This window comes from Doryrhamphus excisus, linkage group LG4 (genome assembly GCF_037039965.1).
Source record: "Doryrhamphus excisus strain RoL-2023G ecotype Guam linkage group LG4, RoL_Dexc_Guam_v1.1, whole genome shotgun sequence".
In the NCBI taxonomy this organism is placed as follows: domain Eukaryota; kingdom Metazoa; phylum Chordata; class Actinopteri; order Syngnathiformes; family Syngnathidae; genus Doryrhamphus; species Doryrhamphus excisus.
Window position 1 is genome coordinate 23,480,083 of NC_136360.1, and position 27,418 is coordinate 23,507,500.

Below are 27,418 nucleotides of genomic sequence, written 5' to 3' on the forward strand. Positions count from 1 at the left end.
ACACACTGGACACCATGAGCGTTGGGACACCATCTTTGTTTTTGGGTTTTACTGTAGCATCCGGTTCAAAAATATGAGTGGACTCTGGCAAACATCCTTGCATCAAACAGTCATGGACGCCTTATCATCAGGAGCGTAAACGCCACCACGAGAAGTTAAGATGTTGTCATTCATTCGGGACGTAAGCAAGACCGCATGAATTCCGCTTTAAATGGATTGGTTTCTGTTAAACAATTCCAATCGGCATTCCAATTGCTGGGGAATCTGCTGTCCTCTTGTTATGTAACATCCCAGCACAGACATCATCATCATCATCATCATCATTGTGTCCTTGGTAAAACGCAGAGGAGATGAGATATGTGCTTTTTTTACTATTAAGTATACGATTGAATGAATCATTTCGAGTATAATAATACTACTAATAATAATAATACATTTTATTTGTATAGCGCTTTTCAAAATACTCAAAGATACTTTACAGAAGAATGGAGTTGAATAAAAGCAAGTAAACACAGTAAAAGATACGTTAAAATACAACATTCATTGGACATTAAAAACAGATTTAAAGAGGTGGGTTTTTACTTGTTTTTTGTTTGGTTTTTTAGTTAGTTTTTTTGTTGTTTTTTGTTTATTTTGGTTTTTGGGGGGGGTTGTTTGGTTTATTTTGTTTTTGTTTGTTTTTTGTGTTTTTTTTAGTTAGTTTTGGTTAGTTATTTTTTGTTCATTTTGTTTTTTTGTTTTTTATTTGTTTCTTTGGTTGTTTTTTTAGTTGTTTTTTGTTTATTTTGTTTTTTTGTTTGTTTTTTTAGTTATTTTTAGTTAGTTTTTTGTTGTTTTTTGTTCATTGTGATTTTTTAGTTGTTTTTTGTTTATTTTGTTTGTTTTTTTTTGGTTTGTTTTTTTTAGTTAGTTTTTTTGTTGTTTTTTGTTTATTGTGTTTTTTTTAAGTTAGCTTTAGTTAGTTAATTTTTTTAGTTGCTTTTTGTTTATTTTGGTTTTTTTGGTTTTTTTGGTTTGTTTTTTTAGTTAGTTTTAGTTATTTTTTTTGTTGTTGTTTTTTGTTTATTGTGTTTTTTTTAGTCAGTTTTAGTTAGTTAGTTTTTTTAGTTGTTTTTTGTTTATTTTGTTTTTTGGTTTTTTATTTGTTTCTTTAGTTGTTGTTTTTAGTTGTTTTTTGTTTTTTTTTTTTTTTTTTTTAGTTATTTTTAGTTAGTTTTTTGTTGTTTTTTCTTCATTGTGATTTTTTAGTTGTTTTTTGTTTATTTTGTTTTTTTGTTTTTTTGGTTTGTTTTTTTAGTTAGTTTTTTTGTTGTTTTTTGTTTATTGTGTTTTTTTAAGTTAGTTTTATTTAGTTAATTTTTTTAGTTGCTTTTTGTTTATTTTGTTTTTTTGTTTTTTTTGGTTTGTTTTTTTAGTTAGTTTTAGTTATTTTTTTTGTTGTTGTTTTTTGTTTATTGTGTTTTTTTTAGTTAGTTTTTGTTAGTTAGTTTTTTTAGTTGTTTTTTGTTTATTTTGTTTTTTGTTTTTTATTTGTTTCTTTGGTTGTTTTTTTAGTTGTTTTTTGTTTATTTTGTTTTTTTGTTTGTTTTTTTTAGTTATTTTTAGTTAGTTTTTTGTTGTTTTTTGTTCAATGTGATTTTTTAGTTGTTTTTTGTTTATTTTGTTTTTTTTTGTTTTTTTGGTTTGTTTTTTTTAGTTAGTTTTTTTGTTGTTTTTTGTTTATTGTGTTTTTGTTAAGTTAGTTTTAGTTAGTTAATTTTTTTAGTTGCTTTTTGTTTATTTTGGTTTTTTTGGTTTTTTTTTGTTTGTTTTTTTAGTTAGTTTTAGTTTGTTTTTTTGTTGTTTTTTGTTTATTGTGTTTTTTTTAGTTAGTTTTAGTTAGTTTTTTTGTTGTTTTTTGTTTATTTTGTTTTTTTGTTTTTTATTTGTTTCTTTGGTTGTTTTTTTAGTTGTTTTTTGTTTATTTTGTTTGTTTTTTTTAATTAGTTTTAGTTAGTTAGTTTTGTTGTTGTTATTTGAAACTGGGAAGGTCAGGGCAATCACGGAGTGAATGGAGCCACGTCGCCCCATGAATGATATTATTAAAAAAAAGTATTCCCAGCATATTCCCCATGTGACATTGATCGTGCAAACACCCTGTTTTTCTCTTATGATCAAATGCGGAAAATGCTAACAAAGTCAGTGTGGAAATTCCAAGAAAATTCCATTCTTAAGTTAAAGTGAAAACAAGTCATGGCAACGTGACGGCGATGTGGACGCCGTCACACAAAGATGCTTTTCAGGCGGATCGTCATAGCGACCATAAGACCAGCAACCATGGTCATTCTTATTGTGAATCACAAAAAACAAAAGTGACACGCCCAGCAAAGTTACTTCAAGTCATGTGACCATCGTTTACTTTGCCTGAGGCTGGAAGTGAAAGGTCGGACAGGAATTAATACTTTATACTTATACTCTCGCCGCTTATACCGCTATCCCTTTTATTTTGCATCAAAATCAGCTGCAGGGTGTGCAGCAGGGGTCTCAAACACGCAGCCCGCGGGCCAAATGTGGCCCGCAGGACACTAGTTTGAGGCCCCCGCCTTGATATGAAAGTTTAATGTTAGTTTGATATGGATGCTGTATGGTATCATGTACCCAGAAAAAATGATTACGTTTGATTCATGTTCATGTTAAAGGTTAAATAACTGTTAATAGTTATCCTCCCTATCCGTGTGGAAGTGGTAAGTTTTTGGCTATTTAAGTTGAAAGGAAATAACTTGAAGGCTACCGTTTAGGTCGCTAGCTCTCTAGTTTAGCGAGTTAGCATGTGTCTCAAGACCCTGCAGTTGCGCAATATGTTGTAAATAAAAAGAGTATAAATGTGACTATAGTCGTGTTTTGTCATGTCTACAGGGCTCTAATAATGCTTTGTTCATTTTAATCTGAAAAATATCATTTGTCTACCCACCAACTATATGTGCTTTCTTAAGTTTTTATTATTATTATTATATTTATTTATTACTGATTGATTGATTTTCTTTATTCTTGATTTGTTTATTTATTTTTCATCTTATTTTTTGCAGAAAAATAAAAAGTAAGATATTTGAGAACAGTGGAATGTTTTATCAGAGCTTTTATTGTAGAAAATTGGAACCAAAGCGAAGTTTTTAAAAAATTGTTGTTTTTAATAAATGCATTTTTTTTTTAAACCTGAGGTTTTTTTAGTTGTTTTTGTTTATTTTGTTTTTGTTAGTTTTTTTTGTTTGTTTTTTGTTTTTTTTTTTGTTAGTTTTAGTTAGTTAGTTTTTTTTTGTTTTATCAGAGCTTTTCTTGTAGAAAATTGGAACCAAAGCGAAGGTTTTTTATTTTTTTGTTTTTAATAAATGCGTTTTTTGGGGGGGGGGTTTGGAAAAACCTGAGTTTTTTTTTTGTTGTTTTTGTTTATTCTGTTTTTGTTTGTTTGTTATTTTTTTGGAAAAACCTGAGTTTTTTTAGTTGTTCTTGTTTATTCTGTTTTTGTTTGTTTGTTATTTTTTTGTTTTTTTTTAGTTAGTTAGTTTTTTTTGTTTTATCAGAGCTTTTCTTGTAGAAAATTGGAACCAAAGCGAAGGTTTTTTAATTTTTTTGTTGTTAAACGTGTTTTTGGGTTGTTGGTTTTTTTTGAAAAACCTGAGGGTTTTTTTTAGTTGTTTTTGCTTATTTTGTTTTTGTTTTGTTTTTTTTTAGTTAGTTTTAGTTAGTTAGTTTTTTTAGTTGTTTTTTGTTTATTTTGTTTTTTTTTTGTTTTTGGGGGTTTTTTGTTTGGGTTGTTTTGGGGTTTTTTTAGGTAGTTTTAATTAGTTAGTTTTTTTGTTTTATCAGAGCTTTTCTTTTAGAAAGTTGGAACCAAAGCGAAGTTTTTTTTAATTTTTTTGTTGTTAATAAATGCGTTTTTGTTTTTTTGTTTTTTAAACCTGAAGTTTTTTTTAGTTGTTTTTGCTTATTTTGTTTTTGTTTGTTGTTTTTAGTTAGTTTTAGTTAGTTAGTTTTTTTTTTTTGTTTTTTGTTTATTTTGTTGTTTTTTTTGTTTTTGGGGTTTTTTGTTTGGGTTGTTTTGGGGTTTTTTAGGTAGTTTTAGTTAGTTCGTTTTTTTAGTTGTTTTTTGTTTTTTTTATTTGTTTTTTGTTTTGTTTTTTTTTTAGTTAGTTTTAGTTTGTTTGTTTTTTTAGTTGTTTTTTGTTTTTTTTGTTTTGTTTTTGATACGTCCCAGTCTCACCCAGACCCGAGCTCCAGTGGCCCCCAAGTAAACTGACTTTGAGACCCCTGGTGTACAGTGTATTATGTGCGCCGTGGCTTGTTTTTTCCGGGCCAAGGTGATGCCTGACTATTATGGTCTGACCTCCGATAACAACGATGACCTTTCTTTCAAACCTTTTTCCTCTTCTAAGCGATAAGACATCATAAGACATCCGAGCGATGAGTACGACGCTTGTGCTCCATGCAAAGACATGCGTGATAACATCATGTGTCCAATATCTCCTCTGTTAAAGCAAAGATTTTGTTAGCAACTTCTTACATAACAAAGTTTGTTATGAGGTTGTTTTCCCATAATATTGCTTGACGAGTACTACAACGGAATGCGTTTCAATCTCATTATTTGGAATGTCTAAGTAATAATAGCCATCATAATATCGCTGCTGTTTTTGTTCTTGGCCCACCCTTTGTGTTTATAAACAATTAATTAAAAAAAAAACATAACCACTATGGCACATGTTATGTAAAATGACAGTTAAAAAAAAAAATTGGCATTTGGATAACATGCTCTTGTTAGGATATCAACAATAATACGTACTAATATTGGAAGAACTAAATTTGAAACACTTCTATGCTAGGACTACGTTATGCTAGCCATAGCATTTCAGTATGTGGAATCAAACTATGGAATGGATTGAGTAAGGAAATCAAACAATGCAGTTGATGTTTAATTTAATTTAATTTAATTTAATTTAATTTAATTTAATTTAATTTAATTTAATTTAATTTAATTTAATTTAATTTAATTTAATTTAATTTAATTTAATTTAATTTAAAAGTATTAAATTAAATTATTACTTTGGACTGGGGCCAGGTTATATATTTTACACATTTAATTTAATTTAATTTAAAACTTCAACTATATTAGGAAAGCAGGAAGTGAACAAATGTAACAGTTAGTGATTGTAAAAGTACCAGATGGAGGGGTAGGATTTAATAAGCTTTGCTTCTTCCTACTCCTTTTGGACATGTGGAACTGGGAACTGATTATGGGATGCACTCAATTGTAATTAATGAAATTAAACCATTACCATTACCATTACCACTAAACATTGTACTATACTAAGTACAGGGCTGCATATGTATTGCAGACATATAGGCATCATAGTAGTATTTTTTACTTATAAATAGAACATTTATGTAGTTTAATTACACATTTGTTAAAATTATTAGAGCCCTCTAGACAGGAAATAACACCCCTATAGTCACCTTTCCGTTTGTATTACCCAATATAGTTTGTATAATAAGAGAACATAAGACATATTAGACATAATATGAACTCATACGGCTGCACGGCGGATGAGTGGTTAGCATGCAGGCCTCACAGCTCGGAGACCCAAGTTCAATCCCACCCTCTGTCATTTCTGTGTGGAGTTTGTTTGGAGTTTTTTCCGGGTACTCCGGTTTCCTCCCACATTCCAAAAACATGCTAGGTTAATTAGCCACTCCAAATTGTCCATAGGTATGAATGTGAGTGTGAATGGTTGTTTGTCTATATATGTGCCCTGTGATTGGCTGGCTGGCCACCAGTCCAGGCTCCAAGACAGCTGGGATAGGCTCCAGTATTTTTCACTAAGGGAGCCAAAGGACCTGCCGGCGTTCCATGTTTTCTATTTGAAATGTTGACTCATTCCACTGTAAATAATTCCGCTTTTAAGATGTCATCCAATGTCAATATTTGCAGAACGTGCAGTAATGTGTCTTAATTCCCTGAATATACATTTGATTATGTTTATATTTCTTGAACTTTTACCAAGTTCTGGAGCGAGTCATTATGTGGAAGTACTTCCTTTAGTAGTATGGATGTGAAAGTACTTTCTTTACCACATTTCGGAACTGTTCCTTTAGTTTGTTAAGTATTGTTAGTTTAGTTGTATATACAGCAGGGCAAGGGTTTTGTGCTGCGGGTTTGACTCCAATGCTGGAGTTATTACTATTATGTACATTTCCTGGGTTCCCCGTGTTTGCTCAAGGAATGACTCATGCGTCACGAAGATGTTCTGCACACTAAACGTGTTCCTTCTCACTTTTTAAGACACCTGCTCGTTGCATCACTTCCCTCGGAAAAGTGTCATTTCCTTTTCAGATCCCCAGAGGATCTGTGTGAGGGTTGAGTTCTTGTGAAGTTCCACACTGCCAAGCTGCTCTGCTTTTCGACATTTGGAGACAATCGGTTCCTCGGTAGAGTTTGACGTCTGGGTGCGGTCAACTATGTTTACAAAACTGTGTTGGAAGTCAAAGAACATAGTACGCTTCTCTCGGGAAAAGTGGGAGGTGCTTATGTGACCTCCCCTGAGGTCCTCACCTAACGTGCCCCCCCCACCCCCAGGCCAGAAAAGTACCATTCCAGTGACATTGGTGGACCAGGAAAAATGCATAAACAAGAACCCTCTGAAAAGTGGCCTTTTCTGCTGTTTTTGGGTCCTGACGGGATCCCTGATGAATGTGTGAGAGGTTCCTGGACCCAACTTCCCGGACCAACTAAAGACCCACATTGAAAATGGGGGTAAAAAAAAAAATGGACCCTTGGAAAAGTGTCATTTTCTGCCATTTGTGGGTTCTGCCGGAACTGTGGAACGTTTCGCTCACATCCCAGACCAGAAAGGTTGCAGTGGAGCGACATTAAAAAATAATGTGTGGGAGGTTGCCCCCAACTTTCAGAACCAACTAAGACCCCCATTGAATATGGACCCTTGGAAAAGTGTCATTTTCTGCCATTTGTGGGTTCTACCGGGACTGTGGGAAGTTTCCCTCACATCCCAAACCGGAAAGGTTGCGATGGAGCGACATTAAAAAATAATGTGTGGGAGGTTGCCCCCAACTTCTGGGACCAACTAAGACCCCCATTGAATATGGACCCTTGGAAAAGTGTCATTTTCTGCCATTTGTGGGTTCTGCCGGGACTATGTCAAGTTTCCCTCATATCCCAAACCGGAAAGATTGTGGTGGAGCGACATTAAAAAATAATGTGTCGGAGGTTGCCCCCAACTTCCGGGACCAACTAAGACCCCCATTGAATATGGACCCTTGGAAAAGTGTCATTTTCTGCCATTTGTGGGTTCTACCGGGACTGTGGGAAGTTTGCCTCACATCCCAAACCGGAAAGGTTGCGATGGAGCGACATTAAAAAATAATGTGTCGGAGGTTGCCCCCAACTTCCGGGACCAACTAAGACCCCCATTGAAAATGGACCCTTGGAAAAGTGTCCTTTTCTGCCATTTGTGGGTTCTACCGGGACTGTGGGAAGTTTCCCTCACATCCCAGACCGGAAAGGTTGCGGTGGAGCGACATTAAAAAATAATGTGTCGGAGGTTGCCCCCAATTTCCGGGACCAACTAAGACCCCCATTGAAAATGGACCCTTGGAAAAGTGTCATTTTCTGCCATTTGTGGGTTCTGCCGGAACTGTGGAACGTTTCCCTCACATCCCAGACCAGAAAGGTTGCGGTGGAGCGACATTAAAAAATAATGTGTTGGAGGTTGCCCCCAACTTCCGGGACCAACTAAGACCCCCATTGAATATGGACCCTTGGAAAAGTGTCATTTTCTGCCATTTGTGGGTTCTACCGGGACTGTGGGAAGTTTGCCTCACATCCCAAACCGGAAAGATTGCGTTGGATAAAATATTCAATAATAATAAAGTTAAATAATAATTGAAATAATTCCATCCATCCATTTTCTATGCCGCTTATCCTCATTAGGGTCACAGGGGTGTGCTGGGGCCTATATGCAAAATCATAAAGAACATTTTTTGAGGCTGAAATAATGAATAAAAATGCATTATGAAATTAAAAATTTTTTAAAAACATAAAAAAAAAAAAAGAAATGTGGTCTTCTGTGCTATTTTGGGATTTTACAGAGACCCTCCATCATTCCATAGGAGGTTCCTCTCACTTCCCAGGCCAAAAAAGTGCACAAATATGTGCTTCTGCGTTATTAATGCACACATTTTCTTACAATTCATAACCTTCCATGGAGCCCTCGTGTCAAGGACATCCGCAAATGGAATAAAATGTTGCTCAAGGACTTTACTACGTCAGAGCTCTCAGCCAAATGTTTGCTAAAGTTCACACCAAATGAGGTCAGATAAGAAAAAACATGGCCGCTTCAGCAATATATGTCTTTTACGATGACAATTTCCTTGACACGATAACTTTACTGTAACTTACAGGATGGGGGTTAATCTTTGGCGTGGTTATTTAATCTACGACCATGAAACGGATATTGACATCAGAGTCCAGCCAGACCATTTTCATAAAGGCGGCGGTTTGATCCCCATGTCACATGTCATGTCTCATGTCATGTCAGGTGGCGACCATCATTAATTACTTGCGAGAGGTTTGTTTGCGTTAATTAAAGGACACCGATGATGCAAATGTAGTCGTGGATGAGTCTAGTGATTATTTTGAGTTTTTCTTCTATTTCTATGATGAAAAGTATCATTAAGAACTTGTCATTGTCACTCGTGCCAAAGGACGGGATCACGGATCACATCATTCCCGTTACGGATAATGGCGGTGCAAGCGCCCTTAAAGAAAGCATTATTTGGTTACACCCATCCATTCATGCTTACTGACAGATGATAGATATACAAATATATCTTTCTACAACTCCAGCACTGCAAACTATAAACATAATAATACCAAATATTTGTTTTATTATCATGATCTGTGCATGCTTTTATCATCGTAGAATGCATATGAAATTTAACATCCTGTTTGTGGTTGATAAACAAACATTCAGAAGGGATTATTTTGTGTTTATTTTCTGTGGAGTCACATTTAGACGAATGTGGATTCCATATGTTGCTAACACGTGAAATGAAAACGCCTAAAGTAAATTATTGATGACATGGCCCCGGATTTTCAATACTAATACAGGCCCTTCAGGATACTCGAAATAAGGACAACCCCTTTTTTTCCATATAAGGCAATGGGCGGTCCGAGTAAGCCAACTACTTCATTTTGATTGGATGTTCCGGCTGACATGACCGTTTTTTCCATAGTCGTCCTCGACGCTGATTGGTCCTCAGGCTTGGTCCGATTGGAGATCATTATCATAATCAGCGGGTGACACCGGGCGGGGGGGGTGAAGGCAGAATCCAAACAAGAGCAGCGGATCTCGGCGTGGCACTTGGCTTCCACACAAACTGACCCCCACTGGCGGAGGGAAGAATGCTTGAAAACAAGAGAGACAGGTTAAAAACCTTTCTCAAGAAGATCGACGAAAAGGCCATCGTCAGAATCAAGCACTTCATGAAAGAGAGGTAAGCGAAACGGATGGTGGCGACTAGCTTGAGCCGCTCGCTGTCTGCCGGCGAGCATCACCCATCGAGCGGATGATGCTAACCGTTATAATGTCGTGGGTGTCAGCACTATTTCCTTTATATATCCCACTAATGTCATTACACTTGTCTATCCGACGCGAATTACAAAGTGAGAGTTAAGCATTTGAAATGTCAAGACTTACGTATTTTTCGAGACTGCTACATTGGCTAATGCTAACCAGTTAGCTAGTTAGGGGAAGATACCATCTGTCTTAGTTTACCTCAACATGGACGGAAGTCGTGTTTAAAGGGAATATATTTCGGTGTGTGACTTTAAATATTTTATATCCCCAAGATGCGGCTGTGCAGGTGCTTGTGTTATTTAGATTCCTGTGGACTCTCCTGTGACCCCCCCCCCCCCCACCCTGTCACCCATGGGACCAGCAAGCCTGTTTTCTGAGAAAGGCCTATTTTTAGCTCCCATGAGTCAGTCACAGGTGGTACTTGATGTTATATAAATGTATCTCATGCTTAGATCAGCTTGTCCTCCTGAGCCTCCACGTTCCTCACAAATGAAAGTCATTTCCATGGATGATATCGATTTGCGTGTTTTTGTTTCGTCGTCTGGTTCCGTCCCACTTAGGGCTGGGTTAAAACGATTATTTCTGTAATCGATTAATCTAGAAAATGGTTTTTCGATGCATCGATTAATCCCTGAAAGTCCCTGATTAGTCTGTTCTAGCTATCGTTCTAGCTATCGTTCTAGCTATCGTTCTAGCTATCGTTCTAGCTATCGTTCTAGCTATCGTTCTAGCTATCGTTCTAGCTATCGTTCTAGCTATCGTTCTAGCTATCGTTCTATCTATCGTTCTATCTATCGTTCTAGCTATCGTTCTAGCTATCGTTCTAGCTATCGTTCTAGCTATCGTTCTAGCTATCGTTCTAGCTATCGTTCTAGCTATCGTTCTAGCTATCGTTCTAGCTATCGTTCTAGCTATCGTTCTAGCTATCGTTCTAGCTATCGTTCTAGCTATCGTTCTAGCTATCGTTCTAGCTATCGTTGTAGCTATCGTTGTAGCTATCGTTGTAGCTATCGTTGTAGCTATCGTTGTAGCTATCGTTGTAGCTATCGTTGTAGCTATCGTTGTAGCTATCGTTGTAGCTATCGTTGTAGCTATCGTTGTAGCTATCGTTGTAGCTATCGTTGTAGCTATCGTTGTAGCTATCGTTCTATCTATCGTTCTATCTATCGATCTATCTATCGATCTATCTATCGATCTATCTATCGATCTATCTATCGATCTGTCTATCGATCTGTCTATCGATCTGTCTATCGATCTGTCTATCGATCTGTCTGTCGTTCTGTCTGTCGTTCTGTCTGTCGTTCTAGCTGTCGTTCTAGCTGTCGTTCTAGCTGTCGTTCTAGCTGTCGTTCTAGCTGTCGTTCTAGCTGTCGTTCTATCTGTCGTTCTAGCTGTCGTTCTAGCTGTCGTTCTAGCTGTCGTTCTAGCTGTCGTTCTAGCTGTCGTTCTATCTGTCGTTCTAGCTGTCGTTCTAGCTGTCGTTCTAGCTGTCGTTCTAGCTGTCGTTCTAGCTGTCGTTCTATCTGTCGTTCTATCTGTCGTTCTAGCTGTCGTTCTATCTGTCGTTCTAGCTATCGTTCTAGCTATCGTTCTAGCTATCGTTCTAGCTATCGTTTTATCTGTCGTTTTAGCTGTCGTTTTAGCTGTCGTTTTAGCTGTCGTTTTAGCTGTCGTTTTAGCTGTCGTTTTAGCTGTCGTTTTAGCTGTCGTTTTAGCTGTCGTTCTATCTGTCGTTCTAGCTATCGTTCTAGCTATCGTTCTAGCTATCGTTCTAGCTATCGTTCTAGCTCGATCTATCTATCGTTCTAGCTGTCGTTCTAGCTGTCGTTCTAGCTGTCGTTCTAGCTGTCGTTCTAGCTGTCGTTTTAGCTGTCGTTTTAGCTGTCGTTCTAGCTAGCTATCGTTCGTTCTGTCATTCTGTTGTTCTATCTGTCATTCGCTCGCTCTATCGCTCGCTCTATCGTTCGCTCTATCGTTCGCACGATCTTTTCTTCTGGCTGGACTCACTGAAACTTTCAGGCGGCCGCCGCCATGTTTTGATTCTGAGTTGGCTGGTGTGGCTCTACTAGAACTAGTTCTTTTTTGCGAACGAATGAACCGCGCATAAAATACCCGTTCAGTCCGCCGGCCGTTTTGTTCATGACCGGCACGGCACTAGTTGGTGAGCTGTTGAGTCGGAACGAACGTGAACACGAGTGAACGGACTGACTCAACACGACTAACCGGGTCTATGCACGGGGGGAGATCACAGGCTAACGACCAATTGACCGAAATGAACGGATCTTTTTACTGAGTGAAGTGGAATGATCCTGTTCACTGAAATGAACGGTTTTGCCCACAGCTAATTCCGAGTGAAGGCGCATTGACATGCAGTTCTTGTGTCGATGCCATGAGAGGACGTGGACACGTCGTCCCAGCTCTAGTCCCACCATGACGATTTCATCTCTTTGTTTAGTCTGATATAATTCCCATATACTCCACATACATCTTACTAATGAGGCTGAAATGCAACGATAAGTAGTTCAATTGCTGGGGTGAAAAACGAAACCCTGATGCACGGAGTCGTCTGAAAGGCCAGGTTCTCATGGCATTTCTCAGGTTTGATGTTGGCTTTGTAGAGCTTGTGGTAAATTGGGTGGGGCGGCCATGCAAATATCATGTTGCTGGCGAGAAAAAAAACCTTTTTGCATACAGCGTTGAACTTCAGTGTCTTGAGCCTGGGATGTGCTGGGAGCTCGAGAGGAGGTTTGGATCACGTAAGAAGGAATGCTGAAGGGCGGCACACAAACCAGCCGGTCATAGATAGCCGAAGTCATGTGTCGCCTGCGTGGAGGTGGTGCTACTGACCACTGGTTTGCCCTTGGTGCCATGTTAAGACAAAAAGCCCTTTCAGGACTCACAATAACCTCCCTAAAGTCCCTAGTTTATCACCCTTTATTGGTTCCAGACCTGACTAAGTTTCCGCAAAGTTGGATTCCACCTTATTATAAATGGAATATTTCAGAGTTAAGTTATAGCAGTTATATTAGTCACCTTTACGTTTGTATTACCCAGCATAGTAGATATAATCTGACAAAATAAGCCATTTAAAACATAAATAAAACTCGTTCTCGTGTGTGTTGCAATAAATGTCTTGCGGATGTGTGGACAGGAAGTGACGTCAGGGGTTCAGAGTTGAGTTTTAGCTGGATTGTGACTAGCGCAGTCGCCCCTCTTGTCGTCGTTGTTGTTGTGGTTTGATTTATTTTGTATGTATGTACATTTATTTATGTTTTATGTTTTTATGTTTAAGTGAAACCGGGGGGGGGGGGGAGTTCTCCTCCCATTATGGTAATGGTTTTATTTCATTTGAACATGCACCAGATTCCAATTGGGTGCATCCCATAATCAGTTCCCAGTTCCACATGTCCAAAAGGAGTAGGAAGAAGCAAAGCTTATTAAATCCTACCCCTCCATCTGGTACTTTTACAATCAGTAACTGTTACATTTGTTCACTTCCTGCTTTCCTAATATAGTTTAAGTATTTTTTTTTTTGTCACGTACCGCAGTATGAGGTGATATGCCCATACAATGCCATAATGTGTACCATAGTAAGTGTCAATATAGTGATATATATAGCACATCATGACTGGTTCTTCAACCAGTCAACTGCTTGTATTATTTCTTGAATTTGCTCATCGTTGTGCATTGTTCCGTTAAGTGTGGAAGTGGTAAGTTTTTGCCTTAAGTTTAAAGGAAATAAATTTGAGGCTAACTGTTTTGCTGGCTAGCTTGCAGCTATCTCTAGTCTTGTAATCAATGAATAACAGGAGTATAAAGGTCACTATAGGTATGTTATTTTATGTCTATAGGGCTCTAATGCTAAACTGTATTCGGAAAGTCAAACAAGTTTTAAATAAACTACAAGATAAAAAAAACAAAGAAAATATTCTATCCATTAACAATGAATCGTTTATCGTGGTCTGGTCAATGTCCTTTCGCAGCATATACAGTATGTGAGGTATTACTGAAGACTTTGGTAAATAATAAATGGCCACCATAACTGTAAAGTAAATACAAGCATATACAAAAACTTCACTTGTGTATTTTCACAGACGACTGGTCAGTCCTGTCTTGTGTAAACATCAGCATAAGCGAAGGCCAGGACCATTTTAAAAGGAAATTAGATTCAGACCAGCCCTATCTCATTGATTTACAGTAAGTCAGGAGGCATGATGGTAGCGCCCAGTCTCCATTCTCCATTCTCTCCAGAGTGCTGGCAGAGAAGCCACGAAGAAAGAACATCTCTGTCTGCATCGTCGGTTTGCATAGACCAAGTGATGAGAGACGCTGTGTGCATTGGACCACATGACTCCCTCAAAAAACTCTCAAATTCACTAACACGTGCGCACTGACGTGCTCTTTTCCACATGACACACACATATACACAGTTTTTCTTCAGACTGAGGCCTGGTAAGATTCCACTAACTTCATTTTATGTTGCCCTGATGATGAATCCAGCTCACTTCCTTGCCCCTGTTCTGTAGAAGCTCAAACACGCTTAATCCCAATGACCCAGAATCATACTTTACTTCTTTTATTTTCTCAGATATATAGAAGATAAATGATCAGTGTGTTAAAACCAAAAGTGGACGCTTTATGTTGCCGAGGGATGGACTTTTTGTGTAATGTTTGTTCAAAAGCAGACTTAAGATAGACATGATTATCGCCATGGCGATGCAGCTGAGTGCTGGATAAGAGGACAGTAGTCCATAGCTCTCCAGAAGATGGCACTCTGACACAAATTAGTTTTGGACCATTTGACCATCACCGTTCCAACCACAAACATGCGGGGCTCTACATTAATAACAAAAATGACTTACCCATGGGGAATCCTTAAGGTGACAACTACTTGCCCCATGTAAAATGAAATGAAAATGTTGAATATATTTAGCATCAATATATGCTGATAATTCATCAGATAATAGTACTGACGCATTGTATTTGGAGGAATGTCTGAGTATATAATAATAATAATAATAATAGTGTAGATGTATGTTAACATGGCATGCCATACTGCCTTATACATGGTAGTCGTAGTAAGCAGTGATATTTAGAAGTTGTGCACCACAATGAAACATTATTGAATAGACACATTTGTGTACTAGTAAAGTGTTTTTAATCCAGAAAAAAAATCCTCAATGATCAAACAATAATTTGTGAAGCAAAGGTGAGGAAAATCCACAGAGAAATGGAAGCGCTAGATTTTGTAGCTTGTGCAAAAATCAGCACTTGGTATTGGATCTAATGGGTGGTGTTTCATTGTGACCACTTCAAATTGTCACAGCAATGTGATTCACTCACCTGTGCCATCATTTGATTTTTAAATGAAAAAAACTTGTTTAGGAGGCACTGCTTCATCACTTTTTGCTGTTTTTTGGTATTAGACAATGTTGGAAGGGACGCCATGATAGATGTTTTCCTAGTCAAACCATCGCTGATTGGTTGATCGCAAACAAGAACAGGTGTGGGTAAAACACGGACCGCGGTCTAAATAAACCACCGGAATTACGCAGTCCGTGTTTTACCAACACCCAACAAAAAACGCTTTAAAAAAACTCTTGGCAGTATGGCATGCCAAAGTTTCCCGACGGGAATATCACTGATTGGATTTTTGTTTTAACTTGCCCCAGGCAATCGGTACATCGTTATTGTCGAGCCCTGAACATGGCACATTACTGTGATCGTAGTTTGAATTTTAGACATTTTTACAGATCTTTTGACAAAACTTAATTGGTTAGTATTGCATAAACATACCCGTGATTCCTGTCCATATTCAGTTCAATAATGAATTATCAATGCCACTGTTCTAACTAGCTAATTGCTAATTTTGCTGACTATTAATACAAATTTGTTTCCAAGCTTCCCTCATCCGCTCACATTTTGTGTCCTGTACAAAGACCAGGTTTACAATTACCATGTCTATTGTAGACTCCGCATTTGAAACCAACTCATTAAGCTGCATCTTTTTTAAAGGTAAATCTCTCTTACCCCCCACCTCCGCAACCATCTACCACCCACTGCTACAGCCATTTCCACAACAACACAGGCTCAGACTACCATAAGGAGACAAAGATTATAGAAAGAATTTGGGCTCGGACCCCCAAACTATTCTTTGTGTTAATTGTTTGACCACAGCCTGTGAGGTTCCTCCTCTATAGTCTCTGTACTGCCACTCGGTCTAAGGGTGTTGCTGTAACGACGCAAAGAAAGACCTTTACTCCCATTGTATTATTAGTCAGTCCATGTTCTGGGTCTAAGTGCAAAAGGTCTCTCCAGTCGAGGTTTAAGGCATCGCAGCTCGGGAAACTCGTGGAGGGTAGGATTTTTTTGGCATGGATAGAAGAGAAGCCTTGTTAAACCAGCAAAAGGCTGTGGCCGCCAATCACTCATCTGAAGTTGTGGCAAGGTAAGCTTACCAAACCTCTGAATTTGACTGATTTTAAAATAAGGGTTGACAGTTTTAGCTTGTGGTTGTCATTTTGGTGAACTGGAACAAATGCATATACAAACGCAATGGTCGTCAGTGATTTTAATTTCACAAACATGCCACGTGTCGAGCATCAGAGTGCAGATTTAATGGAATCTTTCTCGCAGCGCGCCATTTGCTCTATTAGCTACTGTTAGTCATAGCAATTATGTCATTACACAATGGGGTTGAGGTTTAATCTGCTCAGGTGATTTGTCACTGCTCAATCCGGGAACCCGGTCAAAGGTCAAGGCCTCTGACTTCTGTTGTAAAGATGTGCAGTAAAACACTTTACTACACAATATTCCCGGTACAAAATAATCTTCTGTTTCAGACTACAACCTTTGCATGTTTCGCAATGGTGTCCTTTTGGCCAAGGTGTTAGGAGACTAAAATATTTAAAAATGACTCATTTGTTTTGGACCATTTTACGGTTACCGTCCCCACTACAAACATTGCACATTACTGGGATTGTAGTTTAATTTTAGTCATTTTTTAAAAGTAGTTGACATCAGTTCTGTGTCAAGTTAGTCAGTTCAATTCTGTTTTAACCAGTCACTAGCCATGTTTACATGAGGAGTTTTTCTCTCTCCGAATGGAATCTTTCCGAAAGCAATGGTATCCATGGAAAGGAATATTCCAATCTCTTGTCTACGTGCGTCGCTATAATCAAACCGAATAGTCAATAGGGCATGCCCAGTAAAGCGTAAACACCAACATCAGCTGATACCGACTTCCTGGAGTTTTTCTTTCCCTTGTCGGAATAACTCCGTATTGCCAGTTTTTCCTTTGTCCAGTCTTGAAATTTAGTTTGAATCAAAAACTTGCTTAGCAGTCCAGTGCCGATTGCTCGCCTCCATTTTTTTAAATCAAAGAACGTCTGGATCTGCGTGTTACGTCATATCTCAGCATTCGCTGAAAGAACGCACCCGGGAACAGGAAAAGATAAAGTTCAATCTTGCTAATATTTTATAATTAAGCTCGGCACATGTTTTATATAGATATGTATTTTCTTTTTGAATAAAAGTGGACTTGTGAATGGCGTATAGAAGGGTTTAGATTGTGTTCCACAGATGGCGATAATGCACACCAAAGCAGCTTGCCAACCGCCAATAAACAACAGAAGAAGACGACCAACATAGTCTGACAACTTTCCGTTTGAGCGGGTACAAGATACCTCAATCGGATTGGGGAAAGGAATATTCCACCCATGGGAATCCCATTATATATTCATTGGGATTGGCGCTTTTCTTTGGGAATGAGGTGTATACAAAGGTTCGATTCTTTCCTGTTTGAGCAAATAACCAGAATGGAATTGGAATATTTGGGTCTCTTGGGAATATCAGAGCCTCTTTGTAATTGGATAAATGAAGTGCTATAACAGGATGGTAATGAAGTAAGGGGCAAGTCAGTTAATGTTGCCCTGGGTGTTAAAAGAAACACTCCCTTTTGACCTTCTTGACAGACACCCACAAACGAACGATAGCCTCTGAATAGTGTCTCTGTTTTCTAATTGGTCCGTCTAGGGCCTAAGTGATGACTGGATTCGAATTAAGGAAATAATCATTAGCTGCAACCCTAGTTTGCATGAATGGCGTTCTGCACACTAGGGAGCTTCTGCCTTGTTCCTATTGCAAGTGCTCCTATCATTGGAGGGTGTGTGAAACATGTGCAATAGACGTGCCTACAAGCCAGAACTAGAATTATCCCACCACTCCCAGCATTTACGAACGCCGCTAATGCAGTCGGGCGTAATGACATGGTAGCCCTGCAGCCGAGGCTGCATCGCATGTCTTTCCCCTGCCGTCTGAACTTTGCCCCAGTTCCCTAAGGTGCTGCACGCAGCGCATCCAACAATCCACACTGTGGTGTGATGCCATTGTTTTTCATTTCATTTTGCTACCTCATTTGATGCAAATGTATGGAAAACCTTTTAACATTGTGTTGTTACTCTTGGGGTTGGCTCTTGCTAACGCCACTCCTAGATGGGGCCTGATTGGCCGGTTTGAGCGGCTCACATTTTGCATCTATTTTGCATGACAAACACATTTGAACCCGAAAATGCTTTGTTTACGTAACATTGTCAGTGGAAGTGTGTTTTAGAACACAGCAGTGCTTCTATGTTGTGTCGTGTTGTGTTATGTGTGCGTGATCTGCTACTTTCTTTCATGCCTGTTTGGCTTCGGGGGGGGAGTGGCTAGGTTTGACGTCACCCTCTTACGGAGTGTCACACCACCACAAGCACAAAGTGGCTTCCTCTTTCAGCGCATTCATACACAAAGACAGCAGCAGGAAGACCATGCTTTAACCTGTCATATGAAACATGACGTGGACTGTACAACAACTTTGGCTTTTCCTCTTTGGAGTGATGGAATGAAGCCTGATTTTTTTTGGTTTTTTTTTGTTGGGGGGCAGTTTTTTAATTTAAAAAAGGAAATGCCTACTGTCAGTAGGTATATGAGTTTCCGGTCGTCAAAAAGATTTAAATTTTCCAGGTTGGTTGCTCTTTTTTTTTTTTTTTTCCTCTCTTTTCCTTGTTGTGTATTGTTGTTTGTTGTAACCTCAGCCGTGTTCAGCATTTGCATCATGAAGAGGGCTGCGTGTCGGTCACTTGTCATCATTGCTTTTGTCAAGGCTATCTCTATTGTTCCTTTACAGCTGTGGTGGTTAGCCAATTAGACCAGGACCAAAGACTTTAAAGGCAGAGTTATGGTTTTGGAACACATCATAAAGCTAAGCTTGTTAGACTGCCACGTACGTTCAGTTAAATCGGGTGGCAGACATTGTTAAGTGGAATTTTTAAATAAATAAGGGCTGTCCGAAACGTTCCATGAAAGGATGCAAGGACCATATTTATATTTTGAAATGAAAAAAATGCAAGTAGCTTTGTAATGTAGGTGGGAAAAGTCCATTATTAGTATGAACTTGTTGAATTCCGTTTTTAGAATACACTTTGGGGCTGCACTTGGGACATCCCTGAACTAAGGAGTTGTTGTTTTGCGGTGATTATAATTCCAGGTTTTTAGAAGTCTGTACAGTAACTCGTATTTCCTAGTTTGCTGCTGTGAATGAATTCCCCGTTCACACAGCTTCTTGCCATCGATGGAACTTTTTTTTTTTTTTTAACACCTCACATTTCTCAATGAACCACACATTCAGTTGATGTGGTAACAGAAGGCCGTCTCATTCTGGAGTCAGATTCATGGTTGAGACTGCTCCAGTGTTTCTGTGTTACCGATCACCAAACAAAGTCATTCCAGGTCCTAAATTCTTCTTTTCCCTCGTCCAGCAGCTACCCAGTAGAGGGCGGCGGTGGCGGTGGTGGTGGTGGTGGAGTGCCAGCCAAGTTGAAGAGAAGCAGGAGCACCTTGAGCAAAGATGGTGTCAAGAAGGTGGAGGCCAGGAAGACATTGAGCTTGGAGGCTGCTCAGCTGGAGATCCAGGAGCAGCACAAGACCCTCACCAGACCGTTATCGAGGTTAGGGACTACATCACACAACATTATCAAAATAATAATTAGGAAAAGCCACACGGGGGGGGGGGGTTAAATATGAACACAGTGACGTGCTCCTCACAGTCAGGTTGAACTCGTGTCACAAGACTTGAGAAGCTGAGCCGCGTCGTGATGCACATGACCGCATGGCTCAGACATTCCTCTCACATGATTTTACTATGTATGTGTATGGGATATATAAACGTGTACAGTCGCCTACACCATCATAGTAATGCTAATGGTAATGCTTTAATTTCATTTTAATATGCATCAGATTCCAATTGAGTGCATCCCATAATCAGTTCCCAGTTCCACATGTCCAAAAGGAGTAGGAAGAAGCAAAGCTTATTAAATCCTACCCCTCCAGCTGGTACTTTTACAATCAGTAACTCTTACATTTGTTCACTTCCTGCTTTCATAATATTTTTTTTTGATAAATTTTTATGTTTTTAATTTAATTTTATTTTTTAATTTTTTGTCACGTACTGAAGTACTCTGTGATATGAGCATCCAATGCCATAATGGGTACCATAGTAAGTGTCAATATAGTGATATATATAGCACACATATATAGCCTTGGATTTAGCAAACATCAACTGCTTGTATTGTTTCTTGAATTGGCTCATCGTTGTGCATTGTTTGATTCCCTTACTCAATCCATTCCATAGTTTGATTCCACATACTGAAATGCTATGGCTAGCATAACGTAGTCCTAGCATAGAAGTGTTTCAAATGTACTTCTTCCCTGAGATCATATTTCTCCTCTCTTGTAGAGAAGTATTGGATGACATTTTTAGCTAATTGCTTATTTTTAGCCTTATGTATTATTTTAGCTGTTTGAAGATGAACTATATCAGCAAGTTGAAGTATTTGTCATTTTACAAATAAGGAGTTAGTATGTTCTCTGTAGGCGGCATTATGAATTATCCTTACTGGCCTTTTTTGTAGTGTGACACATGTGACCGACACGGCACATCAAGCATATCGAATAACAGTCGGAGCGTGAATCAGTCCATTTGGTCTTGTAGTGTTACTGACCACACACATTTTGTCCGTGTTTTTTTTTTTTTTTTAAGAAGTCTGAGTGTTATTCTCACGCCTGTTCTCCGTGTGTGTGCAGGTCGCAGACGTTTGACGTTGACTGCAGAAGCTTTGAAAGGACTGAAGGCAGCGGCACACAAAGTGTAAGTCCACCTTCTGTTTTGAAGTGAAGCACATACTTGCTCCTTCCGAGTTATGCATTTCACTTGTTGGGAGGCATGTACAAACATGGCCGTCACACTACTCGGAATGCAGCACAACACACCTGAGACCCTGGCGGGGTGACCTGGTGTGTGACGGTGGAAGTTTTTGCAACCGGAGCGTAACTGGACCCGATTTATATTAATCCAGTCGGGTAGAAATATGGTTTAGTTGACTTTTCATCCATAACTTTATTATAATGACTTGTTTTTCTCTCTTGCAGAGTTTCATAAAGCACAATGCAACATTCCACAAGTTGTTTCCAGGCATTCCAGAAAGTGAAGACTTGATACATGGTGGGTTGGACAAAAATACTGCAATACACTATACTGTTAATGATGATGATTTCATGAATGAAATATTCATGTACCTCTTCCTCTCCCAGCATACGTCTGTGCACTGCAAAAGGAAGTGCCCTACCACGGTCGACTGTACATCACTGACAGCCATGCCTGTTTCCACTCCTCCGTTCTGCTCAAGGACACTAAGGTAGGCATGTTAACCTCAATCTAATTTCCATTGTCGTTGTAACAAACTGTTGGAATCGGGATTCACACTCTTTCTTATATTGTTTGAATTCTATTTGATCCCTATTTTTTTTTAGGTGGTCGTCCCTGTTTCCGGCATCCACATTGTCAAGAAGCAGAACACCGCTTTACTGGTGCCAAATGCCTTGTCCATCCGAACCACAGAGGGAGAAAAGGTCAGTTTCGTCCCGACACGCCGTCTTTTATAGAAGCAATTTACAGTCGCTATGGCTCGTTTATCACGGTTATTTGGTGATAAGTTAGATTTCTTGATTATAAATGGAATATTTTTGTATTTAGGACATTGTTTGCAACCGAAATAGCTTGTAACATTATTAGAGCCCTCCAGAAATGAAATAACACCCCTATAGTCGACTTTACACATGTACTAACCAATATTATCGACAAGGTAACAGAAAATAAGACTCCCGCTCAGAGTTGAGATTTTTTTAGTTTTCCGTGTGTTCATCAAAGCTGCTATGAAATTGCTGTAAAACTCTGGTGCTTGTGTATCTCACCGAACATGCTTTAAAATGCTCATTTTAGGCAAAAGTACATCATCTTTGCCTAATAATAAGCCGCATTCAGCCACAAAACAGTGTGATTTATTCCCTGTAGGAAAAGGTCAAGGGTCATCACTGCTGATGTGATGTGTAGCTGACGTTCTGTCTGTTCTGTGCAGTTCCTGTTTGTCTCGCTGCGGAACCGAGAAGCGTGTTATCAGCTGCTGCGCTCCGTGTGCCCTCAGCTGGAGGTGAGCGTCTCAGGACACACTCACACACTCAAGTTTACCCAAACTGTACACGCCTGATGATGATTTGTTGTTACGCAGTCAGACTGCCAAATACTGTACGTTCAGTACTCGGGTGCTAAATGAGTATTTCATTGACAGGATCCCAGTACAAACAGCAGCCCAGTTATCTCCTCTGGTGAGCACAGCTTCAACAAGAGCAAACTTGTGGTAAGATTGTAATGTTGATGTTCTTTTATTTTCTTTTATTTATTTTTCCTTCTCCTTGTTTTCATTCTTTTTCTATTTTTCTCTTTTTAAACTTTTAAGGAATGTTCTTTTATTTTATTTATTTTTTATTTATTTTCCTTCTTTTTTTTCATTATTTTTCTGTTTTTCTCTCTTTTAAACTTTTAAGGAATGTTCTTTTATTTTATTTTATTTTTTTATTTATTTTTTTCTTCACCTTTTTTCATTCTTTTTCAACTTTTTTTCTCTTTTAAACTTTTAAGGAAAATATTAAATGTAATCTTTAAACCTAAAGTCTTTTTTTTTTTTACCAATAAAAAAAATAATCTAGAATTTCGCCATCTTGTCAAAAATGTTTTTCAAAAACTATTGATGAATAAAATTATATTACAAAATATAGCTAAAATAAAAATTTGGATCACATTGAAAAACTGCAGTTTTGCCATTCCCACCCATTCCCATATATTATTAATATTATTATTATAGTCAACTTTTCAGAAAAATAATTTATCTGTAAATTATCACACTTTGAAGTAAAAAAAAAATAAGTGAATACAATGTAAATATATAATATTATATACTATTTATTTATTTTTCTTTTATTTCATTCATTTTCTACCGCATTTTCCTCACGAGGATCGTGGGGGGGCTGGAGCCTATCCCAGCTGTCCTTTTATTTATTTTTTATTTATTTTTTTGGCGTGTTGTTACAAAAAACGGATAATGCTGCGTTTTCATGGAATTGACGTATTGCCTGTGTCCCGTGGTGACAGAACTCCAGCCATTCCAGTCTGGATGGCAGCTTTGACCAGTTGGACGGCTCCGACTCGCTGTCGTTACAGGACAAACCCCTTGACAGCACGCACAAAGGCGAGTGTTCAATGTCACACGCGGATCAGCACGAGACTGTTTTTTGTCGAGGTTATCCATGTGACGCGGCGACCTTGACGAATAGATAATGGAACACTTGACATGTCTTCTCGTGTTGGTCCAAGTCCAAGGTCTAAAAGCAGTGCAACGTTAACGTCTCTCTTTCACGCTCTGCAGACGCCGTGCCTAATGGAAAAGCATCCACTTTCAGGAGCCTGCATGAGCAGCAGAGTGGGAGCTCGTCTTCAGAGGAGGATCTGTCCTTATCAGGTATTACAACACATTTATTATTATTATTATTATTATTATTATAATCAGCGTAGATATGTTTCAGGAAAATATCAGTTCCCGACTAAAAAGGGAGAAAACCAGCTTAACTTTCACTTTTTGCTTTTGTGACAGCAAGGGCGAGAGGCGAGGTACACCCTGGACTGGTGGCCAGCCAGCCAATCACAGGGCACATATAGACAAACAACCATTCACACTCACATTCATACCTATGACCAATTAACCTAGCATGTTTTTGGAATGTGGGAGGAAACCCGGATAAAACATATACGCATATACCGGGGAGAACATCGGAATCGAACTCGGGTCTCCTAGCTGTGAGGTCTGCACGCTAACCACTTGACTGATCAGTCACAGCGATACAGAGGCACATATAAGTAAATACGCTTTTTTTAACATGATTAGAGCCCCCATAGATAAAATAACACCCCTATAGTCACTTTTACAATCCTATTACCCAATATAGTAGTAAAATAAAAGTATAATACTACATATATACTCCTGTTTGGATTGTTTCCTGTATTTTAAGTAAAAAAGAAAATCCTCTCCAGTTGGATGGAAGTTAAAAATTTGCATAATTTTCCCGCCATTCATTCATTAATTTTTACCGCTTATCCTCATGAGGGTCACGGGCGTGCTGGAGCCTATCCCAGCTGTCTTTGGGCGAGAGGCGGGGTGCACCCTGGACTGGTGGCCAGCCAGCCAATCACAGGGCACATATAGACAAACAACCATTCACACTCACATTCATACCTGTGGCTAATTAACCTAGCATGTTTTTGGAATGTGGGAGGAGAAAACACACATTCACGGGGAGAGCATGCAAACTCCACACAGAGATGGCTGAGGGTGGAATTGAACTCGGGTCTCCTAGCTGTGAGGCCTACGTGCTAACCACTCGGCCACCGTGCACCAAAACATTTTTTTTTACGTAAAAATAATGTATTCATAAATGTGACATCTTTGTAGAGTTTGGAACTGAACTGAACTTTTGGAACTGAAACGTGACTTCCTGTCATGTGTTCTTCTTCTGTTAGCTGCTAAGGTCTTATCAATTGCATTTCTGCCCCCTTGTGGCCGTTTTTATTGCTTGAAACGGCTCTGAAGTGAAATCTATTAGCCTCGTAAAAAAAATAAAATGTAAAAAAACAAACTTAAAAGGCATATAAATATGTTATTGGGATCGGGCGTTGGAGTTGATGAAAAACGTCCGTGGTATTGAATGAGTTAAAAATCCTTTTTCAGCTTGTGTGTGATTGACTGCTCATACATAAATGATGCCTGACTGCTAAATTTAGATGCCATCATGACATTGACATTAATGCCCCGCCTCTCCCCCCCCCACAGTTTCAGCTGGCTCCTGGGTTTGGAACGTGACGGAGAAGGCCAAGTCCGTGCTGGTTCAGAGAGAAGCCAGCACCCTCAACACCCTGCTCTTCATCTACTTGATACTGTAAGTGTCTTGCTCATGTAATCTTAATACGCTAAGTCAATATCACGCTCCTTATGCAAGATGGCGGCCGTCTTAGTAGTCGCCATGAAACCAAATTTGTTGCCGATGAAGCCAAACCACAAAATACATATGGCGCTTGTTTCTGCTCCACAGGGTTGTTCTGCTGCTACTGTCCTCGGGCTACATCGGGTTACGTATCGTGGCCCTGGAGGAACAGCTCACGTCACTCGGTGCCTTGCCCGAGTTCACTCTGCAGAGCGGGTAAGTCTGGTGTCGCGTCAGGCGACGTCGTGTCAGGCGACGTCGTGTCAGGCGACGTCGTGTCAGGCGACGGCTTGTCCTGGCGCTTTTGAACTGAGAACTCAAAAAAAAAAAAAAAAACACAAAAGGGTAGAAACAAACTGGACAAGTGGTTAGCACGCAGGCCTCACAACTAGGAAACCCGAGTTCAATTCCACCCTCTGCCATCTGTGTGTGGAGTTTGCATGTTCTCCCCGTGCATGCGTGGGTTTTCTCCTCCCACATTCCAAAAACATGCTAGGTTAATTAGCGACTCCAAATTGTCCATAGGTATGAATGTGAGTGTGAATGGTTGTTTGTCTATATGTGCCCTGGGATTGGCTGGCCACCAGTCCAGGGTGTACCCCGCCTCTCGCCCAAAAGACAGCTGGGATAGGCTCCAGCACCCCCACGACAGCATCACTCGGATACTGTGAACATCCAGCAGCAACACAACATTTTTGGCATGACTACTATTTTGATGAAAAATATACTGAACCAGGGCTGCACATTGGATGGGTGGTTAGCACACAGGCTTCACAGCTAGGAGACCCGAGTTCGATTCCACCCTCAGCCATCTCTGTGTGGAGTTTGCATGTTCACTCCGGGTACTCCGGTTTCCTCCCACATTCCAAAAACATGCTAGGTTAATTAGCCACTCCAAATTGTCCATAGGTATGAATGTGAGTGTGAATGGTTGTTTGTCTATATGTGCCCTGTGATTGGCTGGCTGGCCACCAGTCCAGGATGTACTCCGCCTTTCGCCTGAAGACAGCTGGGGTAGGCTCCAGCATGCCCGCGACCCTTGTGAGGATAAGCAGTAGAAAATGAATGAATGGCGGGAAAATTATGCAAATTTTTAACTTCCATCCAACTGGAGAGGATTTTCTTTTTTACTTAAAATACAGTAAACAATCCAAACAGGAGTATATAGTATGTAGTATTATGTTTTCATTTTACTACTATGTTGGGTAATAGGATTGTAAAAGTGACTATAGGGGTGTTATTTTATGTATGGGGTCTCTAATCATGTTTAAAACAAAAAACGTATTTACGTATATATGTGCCTCTGTATCGCTGTGACTGATCAGTCAAGTGGTTAGCGTGCAGACCTCACAGCTAGGAGACCCCAGTTCGATTCCACCCTCAGCCGTCTCTGGGCTGCGTGGGTTTTTCATAATATTCGGTGTCAAAATGGCCGTGAGTGAAAAGGTGGTATCGAATGATTTAAGGGCGTGGCCCGACGTGTTTGTTTGCTGACTTTCCCGGCGCCACACTCACGTGTCTTCCTCTTTATTAGGTACCGCCAGGACACATAACACTCGGCGACCAAAGGAGAGAGCGACTGACTTGTGATTTGGGGAGGGTCACTGCAAGCGGACGACATTTCACGTCGAGAGAGAGAAAGTGTCCCACCCGTGCAATTCCAGAGACAACTTTTCAACTTGAAGGGCTAACCCCGCTCCCGTCCCGCCGCTAAAAGGAGACGCCGCCACCGGGACCTGAGCCAAAACCGCATCCACACCCTGCCTGGTTGCAGCGTGGGCGTGTCTTGCCGGGCCAACGGAGGTCATGTGACCGGACTTTTTTTTTTTCCCTCCGCAACCCCCCCCCCCCCTTCCCCCCTCAGCATGGCGTCTGAACAGGGCTACACCGAACCTGCATTAGCGCTAGCCAAAGATGCGCATGGCGTCGCATTCACCCTTCACTCTCCTTGGAGCCTCTCTTTGAATGTCTTACCTGCAGCCATGACGACGATGACGATGATGATGATGATCAGCCCGCAAAGGCTTCTTCTCCTGATGGTCTCCTCACTCTCTCCCTCCATCGCCTCCTCATTCTTTGATGTGATTTAAGTTTAAACGATCAGACGTCGTCCCGCGTCATCACGTGTTGTTCAGGAGAAGAGACAGGAAGTGGTCCCCGTCTTCTATCCGGTTCAGGTTCGCCAATGATGCATCTCTGATGTTCATGTACGTGTCTGCAGTCCGGGCACTCCACTGGACTCCTCCATCCTAAGCACACTTCCGATAAGGTCCAAGTTTCAACATCGGGAAAACGGTCCTGCGAGATTTCAATATGCAACCAAATTAGTGTTACGCATGGCAAAAGTGTCTTTTTTTTAAAATGGAGCAGGAAATGTGTTTAAAAAAAAG

The 27,418-nt window shown here is 39.6% G+C and overlaps 2 protein-coding genes across 3 annotated transcripts in view; one reads left to right on the forward strand and one right to left on the reverse strand.

Moving 5' to 3' along the window:
- Window positions 1-27,418, reverse strand: part of palld (palladin, cytoskeletal associated protein) — a 104,481-nt gene that overhangs the window by 26,938 nt on the left and 50,125 nt on the right. The window lies entirely within an intron of this gene.
- LOC131130018 (GRAM domain-containing protein 2B) lies at window positions 9,337-26,670 on the forward strand. Of its 2 annotated transcripts, none has more exons than XM_058074051.2 (13): window positions 9,337-9,540; window positions 19,421-19,609; window positions 20,745-20,808; window positions 21,090-21,162; window positions 21,252-21,355; window positions 21,471-21,569; window positions 22,076-22,147; window positions 22,286-22,354; window positions 23,146-23,242; window positions 23,420-23,512; window positions 24,878-24,983; window positions 25,137-25,244; window positions 26,563-26,670. In XM_058074051.2, the coding sequence occupies exons 1-13, from the start codon at window positions 9,449-9,451 to the stop codon at window positions 26,579-26,581; spliced, it is 1,185 nt and encodes a 394-aa protein (XP_057930034.2). In that variant the 5' UTR covers window positions 9,337-9,448; the 3' UTR covers window positions 26,582-26,670. The 2 variants fall into 2 exon arrangements, with proteins under 2 accessions (XP_057930034.2, XP_057930035.2); XM_058074052.2 differs by having other exon boundaries at window positions 19,424-19,609.

What these genes read in the sequence shown, in the direction of transcription:
- LOC131130018 (XM_058074051.2), top strand. Translation starts at nt 9,449, where the DNA reads ATGCTTGAAAACAAGAGAGACAGGTTAAAAACCTTTCTCAAGAAGATC. An exon ending in AAGGCAGCGGCACACAAAGT is followed by an intron (nt 20,809 to 21,089) that starts GTAAGTCCACCT and finishes TCTCTCTTGCAG; the next exon opens with AGTTTCATAAAGCACAATGC. An exon ending in TCAACAAGAGCAAACTTGTG is followed by an intron (nt 22,355 to 23,145) that starts GTAAGATTGTAA and finishes CCGTGGTGACAG; the next exon opens with AACTCCAGCCATTCCAGTCT.